Raw genomic sequence first — 25,503 nt, 5'->3', positions numbered from 1 at the left:
ATTTCTTTATTTAAAGAAAGACAAAAATACATCGATAATGTACATCAAAATGTTTATGATAAATTAATATTTTGGTCATTTTTACATAAGTATATGATGTTTTGATTATCAGAAGTACAAGCATAATTGTTTTGATTTTAGAAGTTTACTTTTGCCTGACCTCATGAATAATTCATGAGGATTGAAAGGAGGCTTTGGCTGCATAGGAAGGGTTGCACCATGTCGGATCATGAGAGTGGTGACGAGGCGCAGCAGGCCCAGGGTAGCTATCTAAATTTGACTTAACACGAACTAATAACATATTGTAGTCCAAATACCAATTAATTATCATGCATTACATGCCTTTCCTGATATGCTGACGTAGCTGTTTTGGTATGAAATACACCGTGGTTCATTTCAACTTTGTACACAAATCATCAGCTCACTTTCGATTTTCAAAAATATGAGCAAAATTATTGTATGACCTTCCTGAAACTTGGTACATACATATGTCTAGAAAGTATTTTGGTGCCCATGAATCAATAATTATAAATGACAACCACTAGAAAATGATAATCATGCACGCGGAAGGTGGTTGAATGTCGGTGTCAGCTAGAAATCCAACATGGCGAGACCTACCGATTGCATCTGTCATAAACTTGTGTGTATTTCTGACAGAGCAGTTCCACAGGTGTTCAAAGTGTGTAAGGGAAATGTTCGTCATTTAATGTTTTTTTCGTCGAAACGTGTGAGTATCTGAAATATCCTGGCCGTTGAAGGAATACGAAACTGAAATGTCGGAGGTGTCGGAAGTGGACGTCTGCTCGTTTTATGATAGAAGTTTATTTTTTTTTTTAATTATGGCCGAACCTTGTTCTTTGAAACATAAAGAATACAATTGTATTGTTGATTAAATGTTTGTTGTTATGTCATGTCTTAATTTATAAGGCTCATATTTATGTAAAATGTAAAATTGACAGGTGTATTCAAAGCGTGTGAGTGACCCAGATTGCATACAAGGTGGGAGTGGCCTTGAACCATGCATTTCGTTTGCCGAGACAGTGTATCATTTTAAACCAACCAAACATACTTATATTACTTCGCTATTTTGATTCATTGTCACATTCGTTAATAAATATACCATTGAATTATAGCAAGCATTCCTGCTTATATAAATGCATATCAAAATATCACCGACAGTTGAATAGCCTACAGTTCTGTAGGCCCTAAGTTATATCCATGAACTTCTATTCAAAACCAAAGTCCATTCCAAAAATGTTTTAAAAGGGCCCTCATGCAGGTGATTTGGAAATTTTATGAATATGAAGAGAATTTTGGTATATGATTCTGCGATCAAATATATTAACGATTCAGATTATTTTGATATCTATATCACCATGTACAACACCCACTGAGAGCTACAAGTTGAGTGCTTGAAAATGAGGAAAGGTAAGAAAAAGAATTTTGTTTGGTTTTCATATAGCACATGGATCCCACTGTTATAGATTATTTCATACTAATACATGTAGTTGAATGCTACATGGTTATTTCAAATACTTTGACACAGTTATGTTAGTTGAAGTGAATTCTGGAATTTCAGTTCAGAATTGCATATTTTTTTTGTAGCAATGTCATGTACAAATATAATCTGATGTTGGGCACACCAACTTTTTAACAAAGAATTCATCTCAAATAGCCATGTGAATAAATTGAATTGAGGAATTATACTGTTATATTTTTATGTTCCACATTTAATAATGGACACTGTATTGGGTCTCGACAGCTGCAGTCACCATAGGCTCTAAGTAGACAATTCACTATGGAATAAAATGGACCCATAACTACATTTGTAGGTAGTCATATATTTTTGGTCGTATACTGTTTATTCTTGTTTGTTTGTTGATTACCGAATGCCCAGGATATGTAGCTTGAAGTAAGAACTAAATGTTGTGACATAAATTACAAAAAAAGAGTCAAGGAAATGGTATACTTGGTATTAAGAAGAAATGTCTTGTTGCTGGTGTCAAGTGAGTCATGCTGAGATACACAGGAAATCTTAATTTCTGCTTTATGTGTAAACTGGTTTGAAGTGGTGCTGCTGTAGAATCAGAAAACTTGGACACATACTTGGACATCTCTAGCAAATGGCAGTAATGGTTCCTATTACAGTTTAAATAGAGAATAGATGAAAGATTTGTATTATTAAAACAAATATTTATATACAACAAAGTGCCTGAAATTAGATTCACTTGAGGAGACCCCATGTAAAGTTGCATGTTTTTCCTATCCAAAAAAACTGGATTCATATGTAACACCTCTTGTGATACTCCCATGATACATTCTGTGTTACAACATTTTCATTCATTATCAATGTCCTGAATTTGTATTTTACACAAAGTATTTGTCCCATGTATTCAATTTCCACAGAAAAAAAGCAACCAAACCATCCTTACACAGTGACCCTTGAATTGTTTATAACTTCTCTCAAACATATAATTTTTTTTGCTTTAATGATGTACATGTGTGTGTAGGGAATCTACTGATAAACAAACATCTGGCCAGGGTTTCTCAACACAGAGTTGTTCTACGTACAGGGCTTCCAGCAGTCAACATTCCAACAAGCATAAAAGTTTACAGGAACGAAATATATGGTTGCATCTAAATGTAGTTTGAGTCCCATTTTATTCCATTGTACGTCTCTTACATAGAGCACCCAGTGCCTAGTCGTTGATCCCCCAATATCCTTAATGAAATATTGAACATTCACACAATTTCTAAATTCTACAGTCAATTGATTCAAGTAGCTTTTTGAAATGAATTTTCTGTTAAACATCAAGAATATGTTTGTACATGACATTGCTTAAAAAAAAAACACATTTCAAAACTGAAATGTCAAAATTTACTCCAACTAGCGAAAAGTGTTAGAAATACCATGAAACTTATACAGTATTCATTCGCAGGTGTAGATATAAAGTAATAATAAAACATTGATGGGGTCCATTTATTATATGGGAAGTCAAAAAATAAGTTGGGATCAATATGGAAATGGTTTCTTACCTTATCTCATTTTCAAGCACTTCAACTTTAGTCCCCAGTGCTCACACATGCATATCAAATTATGTAAATGATGTTCAGCATGCATTCACATTTGTATGAAGTATTTGGGTTTCATATTCTATATTTCTTATTAGTGTTCTCTGTCCTAACAACATATTATAATTCTGATACTCATAACAATGCCATTCCTTGATTAGTCTTTTCAACTCAACAGTCAGAATTATACTTGTAGTTTGTATCGAGATTGTAATTTAAAAAAAAAAAACCACAATGTACATGTATGAAGATTTCACTTCATTCATAAACTATTAAATCAATGAGTAAATGTTGTTCCGTAACATTGTTTACTCTTGTTGTGTCTGTGGTTTCTAGCAATAATTTTTTCTCAGTTATAGTCTTCCTGTGTCAACAACAATTATGTAAGTGTTTGTTTGATGATTCCCTCATGAAATTAAGCAAGCTTAAGATGCAAGGATATATTTATAAATATTGTCTAACCTAGCTTATAGTTGTATAAGAAAAATGTAACAATGATTACTTAACCATCAAAGCTACTTGGTACTACATTTTATATTTGATCGAATTGGGTATATGAATCTAAATTTCTTTATGCTTTAAACCAGCTAGAACAAGTTCCCTGTGAAGACAAAGTTTATGTATGTCTCACTAACTAAGTAAAGAATATCCACTGTTTTGAAATGTATATTCATATATATATATTCTATATATGTAAATATATCATAAAAGAAAATAAACTTATTTTTCTTGTAGTTTCTTGGTAAATAATCATTTTGTTTGCATAGATTTTGCATTCATTTTCAGACCTGTATGTTGGGCTGTTTCTAACTTTAAAGAAGTATCTTCTTAGAAAACCTGTTTGCGTAATCTTATACTCGACTATTCCATGACCAAGGAAATTCATATCTACTTGTAGACTTCTGCCATACACAGCATAACCAAAAACTGACAATGATTGACAGCAATAGAGTGCTGTGCTTATAAATTGCCATGCTCTGTTGATTTAAGGTCACACTGACTTTTAAAGCATTTAAAGCACTTGATTAAAACTGTAGTCACTAAAATGCTTCAAGGCTAAAACTAAATGAAGGAGACAGAATTGTTGAATGAAATTATTTGTTTTTTAACAATGGGAATTTGAAATTACAATGGGCCACTTGGAGGGTAATGGCGCCATTTAGCATCTTTTAAATGATAGTAGAATCAGCCTTGATGTGATATTTTGTTCTTTCAGTAAAGTGATGAGAGGTAGTTATTTGTTAAATTAAACAGTATGCATATTCCTAGTTTATGCCAAAGGTCCAAGGGCCCACAAAACTAGGATTTATCTGTGCATTTTTTTATTTTCTTGGAATTTGACATATGATATGTAGCCTCCATGCTTTTGATGTGGAATATATAAATCTATTTCAGAAATTGCTCTTATATATCTCCATAGATTTTTCCTTGAAACTATGAAATTATCTTCCCTAATATTTCATAAAAGTATATACATAGTACTTAATATACGCTATCAAAGTGGTTGGTAATTTTATAGTGGTCTTTGGCTCACTGCCTTGCCTATTCTTCTGTCTCTCATGCTTTTGTTTGCACCGAGAAAATTTAAAAAAAGAAAATCAATCTTGTTCTGGGATGATGGTTATGAATGTATAATACATGTAAAAAGACATCCTCTTATTTTAATTGTAGGTGGGTCTGTTGAACAGGAACTTTGTACAAAAACTTTACAGATTCAGTCAAAAAGGTTCTACCTTGATGTCAAACAGAATCGTAGAGGACGATTTATCAAAATAGCAGAGGTAAGTAAAACTGTAACACTTCAAAGAAATAATTTTTGGTTGCCATACAAATAAACAATATTAGAGATCAAGTTTTCAGTGTCACTTCTTCAGGTTTTCTGCCTGAGGTACTCCACAAAAGTTTTGTCTTACAATAATGTATATGTTCTGTCAGTTTACCGTTCACCCAACTGTGGTTTACTGTGATTGATTTTGCCCCAGACTAGGGCCAGATATTGTGATACTTTGAACATCTTATCTGACTGTTGTATGTACAGTGAACGTCATCGGTTATTTTTTTTTGTCCACTTCATTTATGTCAGAAATAGATATGATACATTTCTAGAAAAAGATTGATTTCAAAGGTATAGTTTTTGAATAGATTGTCCCTAGATGCAGTCACAGTAAACTGCAAAATTAGTGCAAACAAAACAAATTTGATATTGTTGAACATGTTTAAATTATATGTATGCACCATACCAGCCCTTCTGTTTTTCTAGCTCCAACAAGCTCTCTCATCTTCGAGAGCTTGCCCTTAGAGTGGTCTTAGGCACCAAATGTAACGGGGGGGAAGTGGACATGCCTCCACCAGAGATTGAACCCCTAGCTTAACAGTCCTGACATTGTATTGATCAAGATTTGATAAATTCACTTTACATTTCTTGTCAAATCTTGTGCTTTTTTTCCTGAACAGGTTGGTGCAGGTGGGAAGAAAACTCGCCTTCTCTTGGCCATGTCTATAGCAGCTGAATTTAGAGATTATCTTACAGATTTCAGTGAGCATTATGCTTCCCTAGGTAAGTTGTTAGCAGAAAACTCCTGACATGAAAATGACTTTAATGATTCCAACAATATTTGACTTTATAACCTCATCTGTTTCGTTCAGATCAGAACAACTGATGTTTATCGTTAACATATGGCATTACATGAGACAGGTAAACTTGAGTATAATGACAGTTGTATCGTGTCATGTGACTATAGAACAGAAGTTGTGTTCCATAGTAAAGGGATAATACATACTAATGAGAAATGGACATTTAAAGGCAGAGATCTAATTTGTATAAATCAATTTACATATCTAGGTGTAAACCTGAGATTTATTTTTTTAAAAATTGGTATTCGGTGTATTTTACAACTTGCACCAATAGTTTTATTAATATGCCATGCTGTTATTTGTTCGTTTCTTGATTTTGTTGACAGAGATTTCGGAAGGCCGAAAGTAATTTAAAAGAAATGAAATTGAAATGTCTAGAATTTAACCTAGATTTACTGAATCAATAAGACTGTTGTTTTGTAAATTAACAGAATTACATTAAATTCTGTGATTATTACTGCTACTTGGGGAAGTATCATTTATAAGAAATAAGGGGATTTGTTCCTCTATTTTGGTCTCTTTTATTGATTGTAATGTAATCAGTTTGATGCATTTATTGCAAAGTATGCATGTAGTTCAAGTTGTTTAGTTTCTTTTGTTGAAGATATAAATGATTTTGAAATCAATGTATGGATAAGAAGATCTCTATATCTGGCTCTTCTACTTAATGTTGATAAAAGTCTTTCATGATTGCTAGTTGTAAATTTCCTGTAATTAAACCACATCACACAATGGAAGAATTTTATTTCATCTATGTATTTATAAGATGAAATGGATATCCTGAGTAATCCTGAACTCTACTGATTTTCTTTGCAATTTTGACATCGTCATATATTATTGGTTTTCTTCCTAAAAGAATCAATCAGTATTTATTATTTGTGACTATTGGCCCATTTCTGATTTGTCACTTATGTTTGATCTTTTAATTTGTATTTGTTGTAGGTCCTCCGAATCCAGACAGCCTTCCTGAAGATGGTAAACTGAAGAGTGAGACAATGGTGAAGGACAACCGACGATATTACTTAGACCTGAAAGAGAACCAGAGGGGCAGGTTTCTCAGGGTGAGTGTAAGTATCCAATTTTTATTTCTTAATTTTCTGGTACAATTCATACCATGTATTCCTGGATATTATGCCTAGATCATATGTCACTTGTACAAAAAGGCAGACCTTACAACCTCATTTGAGGTTTGACATTTCAAAAACTTATACGAATGTCCCTTTGATGTCGCAACCTAATCTGTCTAGTTCCAATTTTAGCAGTATTAACTGGAGTGGGGAAACAGAAGTTTCAATGCAACTGTCAAATGATATAACTTATGTTCAATAAAAGCTTTTTGTACATCAGAAACAAAAATTGAATGTGAAAATGAAGATAAACCTGATTTTAGTTTTAATGGTTATTTTTCAATCAGTTGTAATTATAAATAGCATTGATACAATTAATAGATTGACTTTTTTGGGATGCAGAGCACTAATAAGTATATAACATAGAATGTCGCCTAAATTTTGATCAGGACCATGTCTAATAAATCAATTTTCCCAGGAAATATTACAATGTATATTCAAAGTTTTGACTAATCTGTGGGAACTGGTTTTTTTTCCCGGTGAATTTAAAATTGATTAATGTGTATAAGCACAAACAGGAAGCAATTGGCAAACCTGTCTGGTCTTGTCAAGATAAAAACACATTTTAATGTTTTGGAAAATTCTGGAAGACTAGCTGCATGTCATGCTTCAAGGTCAGAAGATTCTGGTGTTTTCCATGGTGCCATAGGGACTTGCAAAATGAATAAACAGCAACCACAAAACATTATTCCAGACCATTGTTTACTTTGTTTACAAGAGGTAACCTCACTAGTATTGTGTCAACCAGTACTGGTGTATTTTACTCACAATTCACACCACAAATGGGAAACTTTGACAATAGTGATAAGGTTGGGAGATTTGACACCTTTGCACCAATATTGATATGTAGGGGGATGGTGATATTAATAGTGTTTTATTTACTATGGTAGTTTTGACCAATCAGAGTGGTGATTTTTTAGCGTCTGCATTTAGATTTGCTGATCTTCCTGTTCAGACGCAAATAAAGTGAAGGTTGAATATGTAAGTTATCCATGAAATAATTTCCGTCTACATTATTGATCAGTTTTCATCTTTTCAGAAAGAAATTTCTGATCATGTATGCAAACTGTATTTCATGACATGCAGGTGTCACAAACCCGAACCAGAGGTGGACCACGTTCTCAAATAGCCATTCCGGCTCAAGGTATGATAGAATTTCGGGACTCCTTGACCGATATTCTAGATGAGTTTGGGACGGACGACCACGGTGAGTCGGATGGTACATATCATTTTGTTTCGTGAAGCTGTCTAGTATTCCTGTGCTTTTCTGCTTTTCTATCTCTTTCAGACTGAAAAATGTGTGTTTCTGGTGTAATTCTTTTTGAGTAGTTTATTGAAAATTTGGCCCATAGCTTTAAATCATTCATTGGTGAAAGATTGATGTTTTCAGATAGGGCTTAATAGAATAGATATCTGGTTTTGAAAGAGATATTATTTTTCAAAGTTTCCATCATTGGCCCGAAACACATATTTATCAGGCGTCATCTATATGGTTCACAACTTCACAATTTTCAATTATTTAATAAACATAACAAATTTCATCAGTAAAGTTTTATTCCTTTATTGTCTGGAATTAATTTTCAAAAAAAAAACATTATTTGATGTAAAATTTGTTTGTTGAAATTTTTATTGAATCATCAAAAGAAATTCTTTCTTTGTTTAAAATTCTTTAGATATTAATACAAAAGAATATTGTGAAGTTAAAACCTCTTTCTGATTTGATGATGATACTTTAATACATTGCACTAAATGGTATATTGACTTGCATATTTCACAAGTTTTGATGAAAAATGTATCCTTGTTTCTGTAGGGACTACTATTACCATAATTAGGTAATTTGGTGTTATATTTTCTAATGGATGAAACAGTTTACATTGCTTGTTTTGGGTAACCTCCTTTCTATAGACAGAGCCGTGTGAAGAAGTTGGATTAGAAAGAATACAAAAAACTGGGCTATAATACAATGAAAAAACAACTCCAGAGTAAACTTGAGATCTATTTACATCAAATTTAACGCCCCTTAAATAGGGCTTTCATTTGTAACCAGTTGTCAATAAAACAACTTTTAAACCACATATAGTCCATGGGCTACTGTGGTTATTTTATGAAATAACAGATTAGAAATGGGATTGTCAGATTTCTGCTGAAATAAACTACTTAGAGCTTATTCATTCAATATTTGATCAAAAAAAAGATTAATTGATGTTGCCAAAATACAGACCTTATAGTAGTAAATTAAGGACTGTATTTTGATGGTTTTTTTTTTTAAATCTCTATGCATGTGACAGATTTTGCTCAAAGCCAAAGCCCCAGCTCCATGCAGGCTTTTCTTGTATGCACCAAGACATGTTGATGTGCACATTTAAGCATTGGTATGGCTTTGTTTGTGACTAGCAGCCAAACTTGCTTGCTTTTAGTTTTCTATGGTATATGATAAAATATATTTTGAACAGCCAGATTTTTTCAGTTCTTTAAGTATTACCAGGATTTTTTTTTTTCAAAGCAAGCTCTTCTAGTATTGAAATCTCACAACCATTTTTCACCATCATGAGAAGGTGGGCTGTTCAAATTGCACAACCTCTGACGTTTGGTGTTTTTTCCCTTTATACTTAACAGCAGTCCATATCTTATAAAATGGGATGATGGAAGATTTTCTGAAAAGTTATGAAAATAACGCATATTGGCTTCGGGAAATAGCATTTTTCGACTTTAAAACAGGAAAAAAATACTGCTGTCAATCCTGAAACGATTCTTATCACTATTTCTTGAAAAGTTTGATATGTAATGTCCTCAAACTTTTATATGTTGGTTATTGATATTCTCTAGTGGTGACTGATTGGTAAGATAGACCAGCCTAAATACAACCACCTTAGATTTAAAAAGGATTTATGAATAGAGCCAATGCCGTTTGTGCTGGTTTGGTGGGTCGTGGGTTCCTTTACTCGTCAGCTAGATACCTGAGAGAATGCAGCGTGATTGAGCTGTCAGAAAAATCAAGTGAGGGATATCAATCACTGTAGCATCAGAGAGAGTTCTTTAGATTTATTACTAACTGTCAACCAGTTTCGTCCTCTCCGGGCATCCTGATAAAGCCCGGATAGAACTAAACCGGTTGATAGTGAGTGATTTATCAGGACGCCCGGACGGGGCGAAACTGGTTGACGGTTAGTAATGAATTGAAAGAACTAACTCTGCTACTGCTGTGATTGGTATACCTTACATCTTTGATTTTCATACATGTAGTAATAGATTATCACTATTTCTGGAGAAGTTCCAGATGGATTACTTACAGATCTCGTGTATGTAGGTTTGATTTCCGGTGGGCCCTAGTTATGCAAACAATTCCATTTAAGGAGTTATCAGGGGAGAAAAGGGTAAAAAGTGGCCATCTTGGATTTTGACAGTGATGATTGTTATTGCTATGTCTAAAGCACCAGATGGATCATTCTGAAATTTCACATGTAGGTTATCTCTTTGTTTCATCAGTTGATATCAACCATTGTCTACTGATCAGGAAAACAAAATGGCCAATGTGATCTTGTTTTCAAACAGAAATAAAACATATTCAGATATATATCTATGTTCTAAAATGATATATAATAGTGTTTTTTTATGTGTATTTGACGTCTTGACAATCAAACAGACAGTTGCCTGCTCACTCAGTACTGTTCTTCTGGATCTTTTGGTTATTTATAACCAATCAAATCCAGAGTACTGTAACAATTATACATTTTGTATGTTTAATGTATATATTGTTGGTGACAGTAATTTTATGATTTCATTTTTTATATCTTCAAGGATTAATCACCCTAGACCTGAGAACATGTGCTAAACATTGAGATCAGTGTTATCTAATAGCCCTCCCCTCATCCTCCCCGATTGTCACAAGTTGCTCTGTTTTCACAAAAAATATCCTTTCTCATTGTATATTGTTAAGTTGATATCTCAACACAGTAGGGAGTGTTTTTTAAAAGTTTTTGATCTTGGGAAATATTTATTTTGAGTTTGTGTAAATTGAATTCAAATCTATTATGGCATTTCTGTAGCTTTTTACTTTCAAGAATTCTTTTATTGGATTGGTTTGTAGAAGGACAGAGTGAACTACCTGATAGCAAGTACTTGAGAGTGGAAAACAAAGTGTTTTACTTTGACGTAGGGTCAAATCGTCGAGGGGTTTACCTGAGAGTATCAGAGGTAAGTATGACATGTACATGTAAGCTGCTCTGAATGTAAGTTTGAAAATGTCTTCTTTTTTTTATGGGCCCCACCATCATCAAATGGTGGGCTATTCAAATTGCCCTAAATCCATCGTCTATCTGTAACAATTTTTGTTGTCGTTATTCCTTGAATGGATATCTCTCAGATTTCATTTGTGAATTCCTTTTGGTCTTCAGTTGTGCCCAGTTGATTTTGGGTCTGATCAAAAAAACAAAATGGCCAACAGATGACCATCTTGGATTTTGAGTTTGAAAATTGCTATCGCTATTTCTTTAAATATTTTGAACGGATCTTTCTTGAATTTCATATGTAGGATCTGTTTGATCCCTAGTTATGCCTGTTTGATTTTGGGACAGATATAAAAAAAAAAAGTGGCCAACAGGTGGCCATCTTCGACTTTGACTGAGAATGTTCGTTATTGCTCTTGAGAACTATAGCATAGATCTCTCTAAGCTGCATGTGTATGTTTTCCTTGACCCCCAGTTGTGCCTGTTAGATTTCGGTATTGATCAGAAAAAGAAAATGGCCAATAGGCTGCTATCTTGGATTTTGATTTTGAATGTTTGTTATTGCTATTTCTTGAGCTATACTGCATAGATCTTTCTCAAATTTCAGGTATAGATTCCTCTTTAATCTTAGTTGTGCCTGTTTGAATATGGGACTGATGAGAAAAACAAAATGGCCGACAGGCAGCTATCTTGGATTTCACCTGATAAAGATTGTTATCCCTATTTCTTTAGAAGTACTGAATGGATCTCTCTCAAATTTCATACTTATGTTCTTTGGTCTGTACATGTGCTCATTTGATTTTGGGACTGATCAGGAAAATCAAAATGTCTTCCAGGCAGCCATCTTAGATTTGGCAGGTAAAGATTATCTTGCTATGTCTTCAAAGGAGTGTTCAAATTTCTTATCACTAAGAGCAGAAACAGAGAATGACATGATGCAAGTCACATACAGCAAATTCTCTAGGTGTCATCCTCACTGATATAGATATCTTTTTCAGTATATATAAGTACCCTATTTAAACATGGCCACTTTTATAATATTTTGAAAACAGACTGGCCCATACTAATCATTGTGTGATGTTGTAAACATGTTATCATATGTTGATATGAATCTAATAACACTGAAGAATGAAGTTTTTTGTTACTGCCCTTTCACAGGTTCGCACAAATTATCGCACCGCCATCACCATTCCTGAAAGGTCATGGGGCAGGTTTCGTGATATGTTGTCAGAATATGCCGACCGGCCTGGGTCCAGTGCCAAGGGAGACAACAACAGCCAGTAAACAAAAGGAGAAACAGAGGGAATGTGCTTTGTGATGAGGGTTGTTTTAGGATTGATACAAACGCATGGGTGATGCAGTTAAGGAAATATTCTGATTCCGAGTCAAGCAGGCTATAGTGTGATCTACAGCGAAAAACACAGCTCCTGAGACTTAAATATCGCTGTATACGCAGTGCTCCGCGAGGGCTGACCGAAGAATCATTGAGTGCATGATAATGTGTTCAAGTTGCAAAGAAATTGGTCATGACACAATCGGGAGAAAATGTCCAGATTTGTCATCGACAAGAACCCATGGCCAAAGCAGTGATGAACATGTCTTTATATAGTCTTTCAATGTTTTAGTATGATTGAAAATCTAATATTTCAAAAAGAAAAAGAACAGTCGACTTGCTGTACAAAGGCATTTTAATTGCATTACAAAAAATTGAGATGCTTTTGTTTAAGCAGAATGCAATGAATGATTGTATGAATTCAGATGTTTTTTTTTCATATGAATTGTACACAAACTTTGTACGGTGATATTTAACAAGGTACATTCATGCAGCCATATCATTTTCCCTTTAGTTTTGTGTTTCTAAGACAAGCTATCATGAAGCACATTTCCTTCGTTTGCTAATAACACGTAAAGCAAGTCTATAGGAGCGGCGCTATTTGACGGCCGTAAGATAGTGCTCCTAGGTAGACCGCAGTCTGTACAGTATGTCACTTCATCGTCTTTGTGGAAAGTTTTCCGTGATTGTGTATAAATGATAGAACATGACGTGGTGTGGGATTAGCCTGTGTTTTTGGTGGTGTCGCCAGTGTCGCCAGTAGGGGAATTGTAGCTTTATGTTTACTTGGTATTGGGATGTGACATCAGGTTTAATGCTTACAATTATATATATATATTTAATGAAAGGGAAAAGCACATGCATGTTTGTTACCAGTTAGACAGCAATGGTTTTGGATACTCGAGTCCATATTTTGCAAGGTTTTGCACATGTGTAGGAAGTCAGCTTGTAAATTAAATCCAGGCATCAAAAACCAGTGAAACTAGCTAATCTTATCATAACAAGCTTGTATCAATGATCGCATTACCATTCCAAACACCACCTGTGGCATTGAGGACTCGTCCATGATGGCATGATGACAACAGTCCGATACCAGGAGACCTGGACTGGATAGTTTAAATACATTGTTAATGTGTAGTTGTGGCATGGGGATATGGCATTCTGGGAGCTGGCGGCAGCAGGGCATCAGGTAGGCAAGTCTGATCTATCAGAGAGTCTGTTGGGTAGTGTGGTTATGTGGTATGTTTTGGTGAAGCAGGACAAGGTTTTAAGTTAGCCGTTATGGGCTAGGGTCATTTTTACTCCTCCCCCACCCCCAGAACAGCTAGCAACATTGGAAAAGCAATGTGACTTCTTCTGATAAAAGTGCTTGTTTTTATTTTGAATATTCTTTAAAGCAAATCAGAGATGCTTTTTTAACTCAAAGTGACAGCTGAAAATGTGTTTTTTATTACCAATTGGCGATTAAGATGACATCATTTTATATGACAATATTTTGTATACATTGTATAAATTTATATAAAACAAAAAGAAGTTCATTGTTTAGACCACTAATGAAATTGATATTAATATAAATCATGTGATCATACACACACACATACATAGGAATGATGTGAGAAATAGCTGTTGTCAAGCTTGCAAGTATTCCACTACCGATATTCTTGTATCGGGACTTAGTGTGAAGGGGAGGTAAGTCTAGCGTGCTACATTGTGATATTACATACATGAAATGTGTGCAGCCATTTGCTGCTTAAAACCTTGTGTCAGACCTTGTCACAATGTGTCAGTGTTTTGTGTTAAAACTCTTACCCATATCTTTGACATTGTGATCAAGGAGATTCATTGATTACAAATTGTGTAATATGATTATAAATTTTGAGGATATCTTTTTAGCTTACTGTCTTAACATTTCTGTTTTCGATTAGGTATGGAGTCTGTACCGTGTATTAATGTTCTAGCTAAAAAGTAGTCACCCATTGGTAAATTGATTAGATTCTTTTTGGACTGATTTTGATCTAATATATATAGATAAATATATATATATATATTTAGGGTTTGGTGTCATATTATTTAAGCACAGCAGTACATGTCGGGAGTATGTTTTAAATGGACAAAAGTTGCTGATGTTGCCTTGTTAGTCACATATTATAGGCTGGTATTTATTTTGATCCTCTTGAAGACTTGTTGACTCTTAAATTTGTTATTATCAGTGTTGGTTCTGTTCTCTCTTTTCTTGCTATGGTTAGTTTGTGCCACATCACAAGGTGTGGCCCATCATAAAGCTGTGGTCAGTTGGTGCCACATCACAAGGTGTGGCCCATCATAAAGCAGTGGTCAGCTGGTGCCACATCACATGGTGTGGTCTATCATAAAGCTGTGGTCAGTTGGTGCCACATCACAAGGTGTGGCCCATCATAAAGCAGTGGTCAGCTGGTGCCACATCACATGGTGTGGTCTATCATAAAGCTGTGGTCAGTTGGTGCCACATCACAAGGTGTGGCCCATCATAAAGCTGTGGTCAGTTGGTGCCACATCACAAGGTGTGGCCAATCATAAATCTATGATTAGTTTGTGCCACATCACATGGTGCAGCCTATCATAAAGCTGTGGTCAGCTGGTGCCACATCACAAGGTGTGGCCCATCATAAAGCTATGATTAGTTTGTGCCACATCACATGGTGCAGCCTATCATAAAGCTGTGGTCAGTTGGTGCCACATCACAAGGTGTGGCCAATCATAAAGCAGTGGTTAGTTGGTGCCACATCACAAGGTGTGGCCAATCATAAAGCTGTGGTTAGTTGGTGCCACATCACAAGGTGTGGCCAATCATAAAGCAGTGATTAGTTTGTGCCACATCACAAGGTGTGGTCTATCATAAAGCTGTGGTTAGTTAGTGCAACATCACAAGGTGTGGTCTATCATAAAGCTGTGGTTAGTTAGTGCCACATCACAAGGTGTGGCCTATCATAAAGCTGTGGTTATTTTGTGCCACATCCCATGATGTTGCCTATCATAAAGCTGTGGTGAGTTGGTGCTGCATCACAAGGTGTGGCCAATCATAAAGCTGTGATTAGTTGGTACCACGTCATGATGGTGTGGCCATTCACATAGCTATGGTAAGTCCCGCATCATGTGGCTATATTTTAGTCTGTGCCACATCGTAAGGATGTAGTCTTCTACGTTTTAGATATGAATAGTTGGTGCCGTGTCGTGAGGGTTCAAGCTTAGATTGTCCGTTTTTAATGGTTACTCTGTTAATGAAGTAGTTTTATTGCAGTCAGCTGAATGGTTATGAAGTGCTATTGTCAATTATTGCTTTATAGATACCTTATTACTGTGAAAATGTACATTTCAGTGGTATTAAAATGTTGGCACTTATACAAGGAAGATAATAATATTAATATTACTGCATTGATAACATTCTGGTGCAAAGATTCACGATTGTGCTAACCTGATAAATTGGCCTGTAATGTTAATTCCCTTAAAATGTGTGGTTTTACAGTATATGATATACAAGTGTAGGACTAAGGAGGTTTTGATTCGTCGTTATCAACACAGCTTTTAAGATGGAACAAGTTTAGAAAATCTAACTAGCATTGTGATCTCAATATCTTCTCTGACACCTTTGTTGATTTTAAAAAAAGCTTAAAAACCAGGCAAATGCTTTCATGTAAAACATTACAAATAAGAGTCAAAATGATTGCTTAAGAGTTGGGCTCAGAGAAGATTGAGAGGGAAAGAATGCTACATTGTACTTACAGGACAAGTCCGGAATGTTCTTGTATGGAAAGTTTTAAAATCTTTTCATAGAAAAAGGAATTTTTTTTATTTGATAATTTTAAGAGCTATATTTATGTTATTATATTTGTTTTGAAACAGTTATAACTTTGTACTGATCATTCTGGGGCAACACGCAATATGTTGACTTTCAATTTTTTATAGTAAATCCAACTGTAGCTGTATACATTTCTTTAGTTGTGGAGTCATAGACATCTTCTATCTGTACGAGTTACCTCCCCTCTTTTATTTTGCCTGCTACATTTATCAACCGGAACCAAGTACACCTATGAAAGCATTTCATAAATGTAAGACAGTTTTGTAAAAAGCTTTTTTCAAGGATGTTTATTAAAATTAAGTGAGAAAAAACATCATTATTCTTGTTACGAAACTTGTTTAAGAGGTAGTGAGCTTGTACAGCTGGAAGATCTAAGGTCATCTGCAAATGGTGAATTTCGAAATTTAAGCCAATTCTTATACCTACACATTTTGTTTAACAACATTCATCATAATGCATTTCACATTGTCCGATTTGAATGCATGCGTAAGCTGCATGCTTTTTTTTTTGTTTCTATAGTCTCCTTATTTTTATGTTGTTATTATGTGTCTCGAGAGATTGTTACATTACACTACATACTAGTGCTATCGGATCATTTGTTTTCTCTTTTGAATTCTAAACTGAAAGATGCAAATTGTCCAACAACTTGATACAACTCATGAAATAACCAGAACAACTGCTTAGGTCTGGATTTTTTGAGAAAATAGTTCGTAATTGGGTTTTGATGCTGGTAACCAAATGGGTTATCCTATTTGAAAGTTTTTATAATGCAGTTTTCTGTTCTCAGTTTAAAGATTCAAAATTACATTTTTTTTTTTTTTTCATTATCCAGTAAAATTCATATGTTTTAAGTGCTTAGTATTACGGTTTTTTTTATCCAATGAATGATTTCATTTTTTTCATTTCACAGGAAATCTCAAAACACATTGTTTTGAAATAAAATTAAGAAATAGAATTTGTTCTAATTTTGAAAAATCTAAAGCTATTTTTTCAAGAGACTAGATCTAGTGGGTTTCGAGCATCAATATAGGAGGGAAAGGAAAAGATTAATTTGACTGAGGCCTTATTATTCCATTTTTATTCACACTAATCTTGGCTCTATCGTCACTTCATTTCCTGTTCATAATAATTTTTACTGATGTTTTTAACTACCGGCCTCAGGGTCTGGTGATATTTGTTTTAAAATAAAAGCACATGTATTAAACACATGAAATTATGTTGGTGACTGGCATGGATAGAATATTTCAGAAAGAAAAAGTGAAAAGTTGACATGAAAATGGTTATAAAAGTAGAAAAGAAGGCATAGGTGAAATATTTAGAATTGTCACAGTTCAAGTATTTCTCAAATATTTGAAAGCAGGCAAAGGTAAAACTGTTTTAAATGCTGAATTGGAACCTTCTTAACACAGAAAAACTGAAAGTTCTTAAGGACTAAATCCTCTTAATGGGGAAAGTAATATGAATTACCAAGACATCAAAAATAGACTAGTATTTCTTTAAAGAATATTAAACGATTGCATGACTGAAAGGTTTAAAAAACAATTTTTCAGCTCACCGTATAAGAATTCTAGAGAGGATTTCTATATTTGGAATTAATTAAATTCGACAAAATGTATCACACAGAAATTGTGTTTGTGATGACAGTAAAATTATTCTGAAAAGTGTGCAAGGTTTTAAATAGTTTTCTCAAAAATATCGGTAGCTGGCAGGGATGGAGTAATTTTTACAGAAATATCATTTGCTAGGAAGGATGAAATATTTCTCTCAGAAATAACTTTTAGTTGGCCGGGTTGAAATATTCCTATCATGAATATCAATAGCTGATAAGGATGAAATATCTCTCAGAAATATCAATAGCTGGCAAGGATGAAATATTTCTCTCGGAAAAGTCAATAGTGGACGAGGATAAATATTTGTCTCAGAAATTATCAATAGCTAGCAAGGTTGAAATATTTTTTCTCAGAAATATCAGTCGCTGATTCAGAAATATGAATTCAAAGTAGGTTGAGAGAGAAGTGTTAAAATTTTAACACTGCCAACGCAATGATTTGTTTGAGTTGTTTTGGCTAAAGAGCCTGTTATTATATAGCGTATTAGTAATTTATTAACTGCTGCATAGATGCTGTATGTGTATAGGTATATATGCACTCAGGTATAGTGTGAGGGTGTGTACAAAACCTGTGTACTTTTTTTTTATCATTAAAAAATGTTAGGGAGGACTGTCAAATGGCAACACTGTTATGATAGATACAGTGGCCATTATAGTTCTATGATGAGTTGTAACTACACAACAACTTAACAGGTATGAATTACCATCTCAAGCATTAGTATATAATAACAATAAAACCATGCCATTACCCAGCATTTCCATTTATACACAGACTTTATGAATGTTAAAAACCATAACTTTTTCATTATCCCCGTCTCACCATGTAGAATAATATTTTTCTTTTTTCTGTTGCGTTAATTTTTCGTCTATACTTGACACTACCGTCCATAGGTTTTGATCTATTTCCCTTTTTCGCTGTATTTCAATATACTTTTTTCATCATTCATTTTCAGCCTTGGCTTTCAATGTGATATCCTTGTTGCAGTATTTTATGCAGAGAAGGGTATCTGTTGACAATTTGTGAATACCTTCTATTCAAAGGTATCCTGTTGGTCAACTTCTTGGAATATTGTAACTTTCAGTTTTTCAATTGATGGGGAAATCTATTATTAAGTACTGAAATAAGGATTTGGTAATCGAGAAATCCTTTTCAGTATTGGTTTTTTCTTACAGCAGTTTATAGTTGTTGGGTACTTATTGTTAAGATGTTTATTTCTAATCTACGCCTGTCCCCAATAAGAGCAAAAGTTGATGCCATGCATAGTATCCTTGAGACTATTTTTTTAAATACTAGAGAAAAAAAAATGTAGAAAAAATGTTATCATACTGAAACTCTTACTATCATGTACAGTACATTGAATAGAACAATCAAAGAGATGTTCTCAACTTTGTTGTGTAAGTATTAAAATTCATCATGTTTCATCAGTGTTTTTGTTTTCATTCTATTGCCCAACATATCAATGGATCGAGTGCCTACAATGATTTTTGGTGGTAAGTTTGCCATTGTTTTTTACATAAACGTATCAAAAATTTGACGAGATGATGATTGGATGGTGTTGCTTTTCTGTTCATCTGTCCATCCATTTGTCCATTGTCAGTTTTTATTTGTCTAGAGATCCCCCATCCCCCCACCAAACTGTCTTTAGCAAAGTTGGTAAGTTTGGTCACAACGACACAAAGTTGTGTTTTCCCACGACTATTCGTAGTCTGCGGTTTTCATGAATAGCAGTTTGAGTTGACTGTATTTGGAAGAGTTTCTGCACTTTCCTTTTGTACTGTTAATCTTGTCTAAAGATCTCTCCTCTCAGTTTTCATCTGATTTCTTAGATATTTAGTGGACTTAAGCAACAAGCTGTCAAGTTGTGTTTCCCTTTACAGCAGTATGATTCAACATTTTTCAAGGAGTTATTGCCATTTGGTCGTTTTTTTAGTATTTTGATATATAAATATTACCTGAAACTTCGTTTTCCTTAATAGTATTGTCATTTTTTGATATTGGGAAGGAGTTTTGCTGGGGTTTTGTCCCCCAGTTTTTTGTTATTTTGTATACAAATGTATATCAATCTCACCTCTCACTTTTTAACCAATTTCTTTGGAACTTGGTAGTCTTTAAAACCACGACTTGGTATGCTTTAAAACCACAACATGACATTATATTCTGGGGAACCGCATTTTGATTCATTTTGGTCCTTTCAGCATTTTCATCTTGTCCAGAGATTTCAGTTTGCCCCTATCTCTTATACATTTGGTGTAAGTTAATAGGTCATCATTGAAATATATAGCACTGTTTCCCCTCTTGACATCTTGACTCATTTTTACCATTCCTATACTTGTATACTCTTTGTTACAGTGAATTTTTGAATAATTTTTCCTAGGTCATCGGTATTGAATAGCACATTGAAAATCCCATGCATCCTACCATCTTTAATTTCTAAGTTTCAACAAACATTTGGTCAATATTCCTTTTTTAAAAAAATCCACCAAAATTGTATGATCATCAAATCAGGGTGACATGAAAAAACATTAAAAAGGACGAAAAACAAATACGTAATCAGGTGTAATTAACAGGGTATTTGATAGTGTTTTCAAATTTACAAATATAGTTCACTGGTGTAGCTTATATAGTGGTTTCTGAATTCATGCTGTCAGGTCATAAAAACAACCCATGCAATCCAATCAGTGTTCATTGTAGGGGCTAGGATAAAATGTGTATATTCATAAACCAGACGCAGACGACGGTGTAGAAGGGCTGGGATGATATTTGTTTAAAAACCGGACACCTGAAGTGTAGCATGGGCGGAGCAATATATATTTATAAACTGGACCCAGGTGCCAGTGTAATAAGGGTAGGGAAAATATATATTTTGAAATTAGGTGCAAGCATCATTGTAGTATGGATGGGACAATACATACTTATAAACTGAACACATTCGTCCGTGCAGTATTGGTGGGGTGGTATATTTCTATAAACTGGAGACAGCCATCTGTGCAGTATTTGTGGGGTGGTATATTTCTATAAACTGGACACAGCCGTCTGTGCAGTATTGGTGGGGCGATATATTTCTATAAACTTGACACAGCCGTCTGTGCAGTATTGGTGGGGCGATATATTTCTACAAACTGGACACAGCCGTCTGTGCAGTATTGGTGGGGTGGTATATTTCTATAAACTAGACGCAGCCGTCCGTGCAGTATTGGTGGGGCGGTATATTTCTATAAACTGAACACAGCCGTCTGTGCAGTATGGTTGGGACGATATATTTCTATAAACCAGACACAGGCGTCAGTATAGTACTTATTTGGCTGTACATATTTATAAACCAGATGCAGGTGTCAATGTGTGGTTGGGACAATATATACTGAACACACAGGCAGCAATGTGCATATTGTAAATGTTTGAGTGATTGCACATGTATTTGGGTTTTTTGTTACTTCATTTGTCACAAGGTTTAAATACATTGACAGAGAGAAGGAAATTAGCACACTCCATACATCATCATGATACATATTTACATTACATGGTCCATCATGACAGAGGTAACACATGGTATATAGAGTCACCATCATCATCCAATGATGTTACATACACCATCTGCAGGAAAACAGTTCTGATATAAATACTAACAGAACTTTAAAGAAAGGGTAACAGCAATATTGACAGTTGTAGGAAACGCACACATTCATAGTTGTTTCTTTTGAAAAACAAGATGTGTTTATGAAAAACTAAAAAAAAAAAGCCCTCCTTACCCTCTTGCAACAAAATTCTGAAAAGGGATATTAGAAATGTAATATGTAAGACATGTGCTAATTGTATGCACACTTTATGAAACACTCATGTCATCACTTGGGTAATGATTTTTTTTCACTTTAAAATGTAGGTCATAGGCCACTGACACATGTCACGTGGTCAAATATGTTGGTACCACCGGAAAGGTCTTGTCACAAGGAACACACAGGGCAAATATGATAGCCATATCTCTTATGATGCAATAATTATGGCAAGTGTTATTTCATGTAGGTTAACTTCCACGGTCCAGGTCACGTGGTAAAACAATGGTAACATTGTGAAGGTCTTGTCTCTAGGAACACACATGCCAAATATAATAGCCCTATTTCTTATTGTGCAATCGTTATGGACAAGGATAAAGTTGACAAAAGATAGCATCAAAACAAAATTCTTCTGATCTTCCGATCCGGAGGCATAAAATACAATTTCAAATTACTTTGATTAAAAAAAAAAAAAAAAACCCGGAGTTTTTACATCTCATCCTCGGATGTGGCATACAGCTGTAAACGAGCTTTTATTATTCTACCGTGTTTTGTTGAATTCGTTATCTACAATACTGTCAATATGGCTATCTGACAGGATATTAACGCTTTATCAATCGGTGTTGATAAAAAAATAATTTAAATGTCGCATACAGGAAGTGACGACACCGAGATACCAAGAAATATGAAAGCGAAAGTAGAAACCCAGGTCTCTGAACAAGAATAACCCAGCTGTGTTTCTTCAGAACAGGTTTGTATTGTGAATTTACTATTTTTATCGTATACATGACTATCTATTAGCTTTGATTACAATGTTTTATCCTCACCAGATAGATTTACCTTTCAAGTACACACAATGCAACATGTAGGCAGGGAACTTCTGACTAGCACAAGCAGCTGCATCTGGAACGTAAACAATACAAGCCGAAAAAAATTCCAGACCAGTATAGCGTCATTCCTTGTGTTACTGGTAGTCTGCCCCATTGGCCAAACTGTACAAGTTTGTACACACAGAATTATACTTTAACATTTGTATATTGAAATTTAAAATTTCATCATCTTTATCTCCATGACTTGTGTACAATTATAGACTACAAGGTACAGCTAGGTCTGTACTGTTTTCTGTTCAGTCTCAATTTGTAAATCTAAATCAAGATAACTTAAGGAGCGGGTCAAAGAGGAGTAGGTTACTGATAATTTCTGTGTGAGGTTACAGGAGGATAGCTAGATAATGGTGGAGTCTGTCACATATAATTAGAAGAGAATGTCAATAATGATTAATAGTGGAGGAGGCATCAGAAAATTAGCTGGGGTGGTTACAGATAATAAGTGGAGAAGGTCACAGATAATTAGTGGAGAAGGTCACAGATTATTAGTGGAGAAGGTCACAGTTAATTAGTGGAGTAGGTCACAGATAATTAAGTGGAGTAGGTCACAGATAATTAGTGGAGTAGGTCACAGATAATTAGTGGAGTAGGTCACAGATAATTAGTGGAGTAGGTCACAGATAATTAGTGGAGAAGGTCACAGATAATTAGTGGAGTAGGTCACAGATAATTAGTGGAGAAGGTCACAGATAATTAGTGGAGAAGGTCACAGATAATTAGTGGAGAAGGTCACAGATAATTAGTGGAGAAGGTCACAGATAATTAGTGGAGAAGGTCACAGATAATTAGTGGAGAAGGTCACAGATAATTAGTGGAGTAGGTCACAGATAATTAGTGGAGAAGGTCACAGATAATTAGTGGAGAAGGTCACAGATAATTAGTGGAGAAGGTCACAGATAATTAGTGGAGAAGGTCACAGATAATTAGTGGAGTATGTCACAGATAATTAGTGGAGTAGGTCACAGATAATTAGTGGAGTAGGTCACAGATAATTAGTGGAGAAGGTCACAGATAATTAGTGGAGAAGGTCACAGATAATTAGTGGAGAATAATGATTAATAGGTCACAGATAATTAGTGGAGAAGATAATTAGTGGAGTAGGTCACAGATAATTAGTGGAGAAGGTCACAGATAATTAGTGGAGGAGGTCACAGATAATTAGTGGAGAAGGTCACAGATAATTAGTGGAGTTCACAGATAATTAGTGAGAAGGTCACAGATAATTAGTGAAGAGGATAGGTCACAGATAAGTTATAGTGTAGTAGGTCACAGAATTAGTAGAAGAGGATCACAGATAATTAGTGGAGAAGGTCACAGAAAATTAGCTGGGGAGGTTACAGATAATTAGTGGAGAAGGTCACAGATAATTAGTGGAGAAGGTCACAGATAATTAGTGGAGAAGGTCACAGATAATTAGTGGAGAAGGTCACAGATAATTAGTGGAGGAGGTCACAGATAATTAGTGGAGAAGGTCACAGATAATTAGTGGAGAAGGTCACAGATAATTAGTGGAGAAAGTCACAGATAATTAGTGGAGAAAGTCACAGATAATTAGTGGAGTATGTCACAGATAATTAGTGGAGAAGGTCACAGATAATTAGTGGAGAAAGTCACAGATAATTAGTGGAGTATGTCACAGATAATTAGTGGAGAAGAAGATAATTAGTCACAGATAATTAGTGGAGAAGGTCACAGATAATTAGTGGAGAAGGTCACAGATAATTAAGTGGATAATTAGTGGAGAAGGTCACAGATAATTAGTGGAGAAGGTCACAGATAATTAGTGGAGAAGGTCACAGATAATTAGTGGAGTAGGTCACAGATAATAAGTGGAGTAGGTCACAGATAATTAGTGGAGAAGGTCACAGATAATTAGTGGAGAAGGTCACAGATAATTAGTGGAGAAGGTCACAGATAATTAGTGGAGAAGGTCACAGATAATTAGTGGAGAAGGTCACAGATAATTAGTGGAGAAGGATCATTAGTGGAGAAGGTCAGAGAAGGTCAACAGATAATTAGTGGAGTAGGTCACAGATAATTAGTGGAGAAGGTCACAGATAATTAGTCACAGATAATTAGTGGAGAAGGTCACAGATAATTAGTGGAGTAGGACACAGATACTTAGTCGAGAAGGTCACAGATAATTAGTGGAGAAGGTCACAGATAATTAGTGGAGAAGGTCACAGATAATTAGATAATTAGGAGAAGGTCACAGATAGTGGAGAAGGTCACAGATAATTAGTGGAGAAGGTCACAGATAATTAGTGGAGAAGGTCACAGATAATTAGTGGAGAAGGTCACAGATAATTAGTGGAGAAGGTCACAGATAATTAGTGGAGAAGGTCACAGATAATTAGTGGAGAAGGTCACAGATAATTAGTGGAGAAGGTCACAGATAATTAGTGGAGAAGGTCACAGATAATTAGTGGAGTAGGTCACAGATAATTAGTGGAGAAGGTCACAGATAATTAGTGGAGAAGGTCACAGATAATTAGTGGAGAAGGTCACAGATAATTAGTGGAGAAGGTCACAGATAATTAGTGGAGAAGGTCACAGATAATTAGTGGAGAAGGTCACAGATAATTAGTGGAGAAGGTCACAGATAATTAGTGGAGAAGGTCACAGATAATTAGTGGAGAAGGTCACAGTTAATTAGTGAAGAAGGATAGCTAAGTTATAGTGTAGTCTGTCACTTAAGAGTAGAAGAGGATGTCAATAATGATTAATAGTGGAGGAGGCATCAGAAAATTAGCAGAGGAGGTTACAGATAATAAGTGGAGAAGGTCACAGATAATTAGTGGAGAAGGTCACAGATAATTAGTGGAGAAGGTCACAGATAATTAGTGGAGAAGGTCACAGATAATTAGTGAAGAAGGTCACAGATTATTAGTGGAGAAGGTCACAGATAATTAGTGGAGAAGGTCACAGATAATTAGTGGAGTAGGTCACAGATAATTAGTGGAGAAGGTCACAGATAATTAGTGGAGAAGGTCACAGATAATTAGTGAAGAA

General features: G+C 34.9%; 1 protein-coding gene across 4 annotated transcripts; it reads left to right on the top strand.

Annotated features, from left to right (window-relative positions):
• Window positions 1–195: 195 nt before the first annotated feature.
• On the top strand, window positions 196–19,256 carry LOC132552557 (transcriptional activator protein Pur-beta-like). Of its 4 annotated transcripts, none has more exons than XM_060216738.1 (7): window positions 196–262; window positions 4,744–4,853; window positions 5,527–5,629; window positions 6,649–6,767; window positions 7,920–8,040; window positions 10,921–11,027; window positions 12,218–19,256. In XM_060216738.1, exons 1-7 carry the CDS (start codon window positions 220–222, stop codon window positions 12,341–12,343), a joined length of 729 nt encoding a protein of 242 aa, XP_060072721.1. In that variant the 5' UTR covers window positions 196–219; the 3' UTR covers window positions 12,344–19,256. The 4 variants fall into 4 exon arrangements, with proteins under 4 accessions (XP_060072721.1, XP_060072719.1, XP_060072720.1 ...); XM_060216736.1 differs by having other exon boundaries at window positions 7,920–8,052; XM_060216737.1 differs by having other exon boundaries at window positions 6,649–6,773.
• The last annotated feature ends 6,247 nt before the right edge of the window (window positions 19,257–25,503 follow it).

Source organism: Ylistrum balloti, unplaced genomic scaffold (assembly GCF_031769215.1).
Source record: "Ylistrum balloti isolate Yb309-2 unplaced genomic scaffold, AGI_CSIRO_Ybal_v1 Utg370256, whole genome shotgun sequence".
Classification (NCBI taxonomy): Eukaryota; Metazoa; Mollusca; class Bivalvia; order Pectinida; family Pectinidae; genus Ylistrum; species Ylistrum balloti.
Note: the sequence above shows the minus strand (reverse complement) of the source record. Positions and strands in the feature narration are given on the sequence as shown.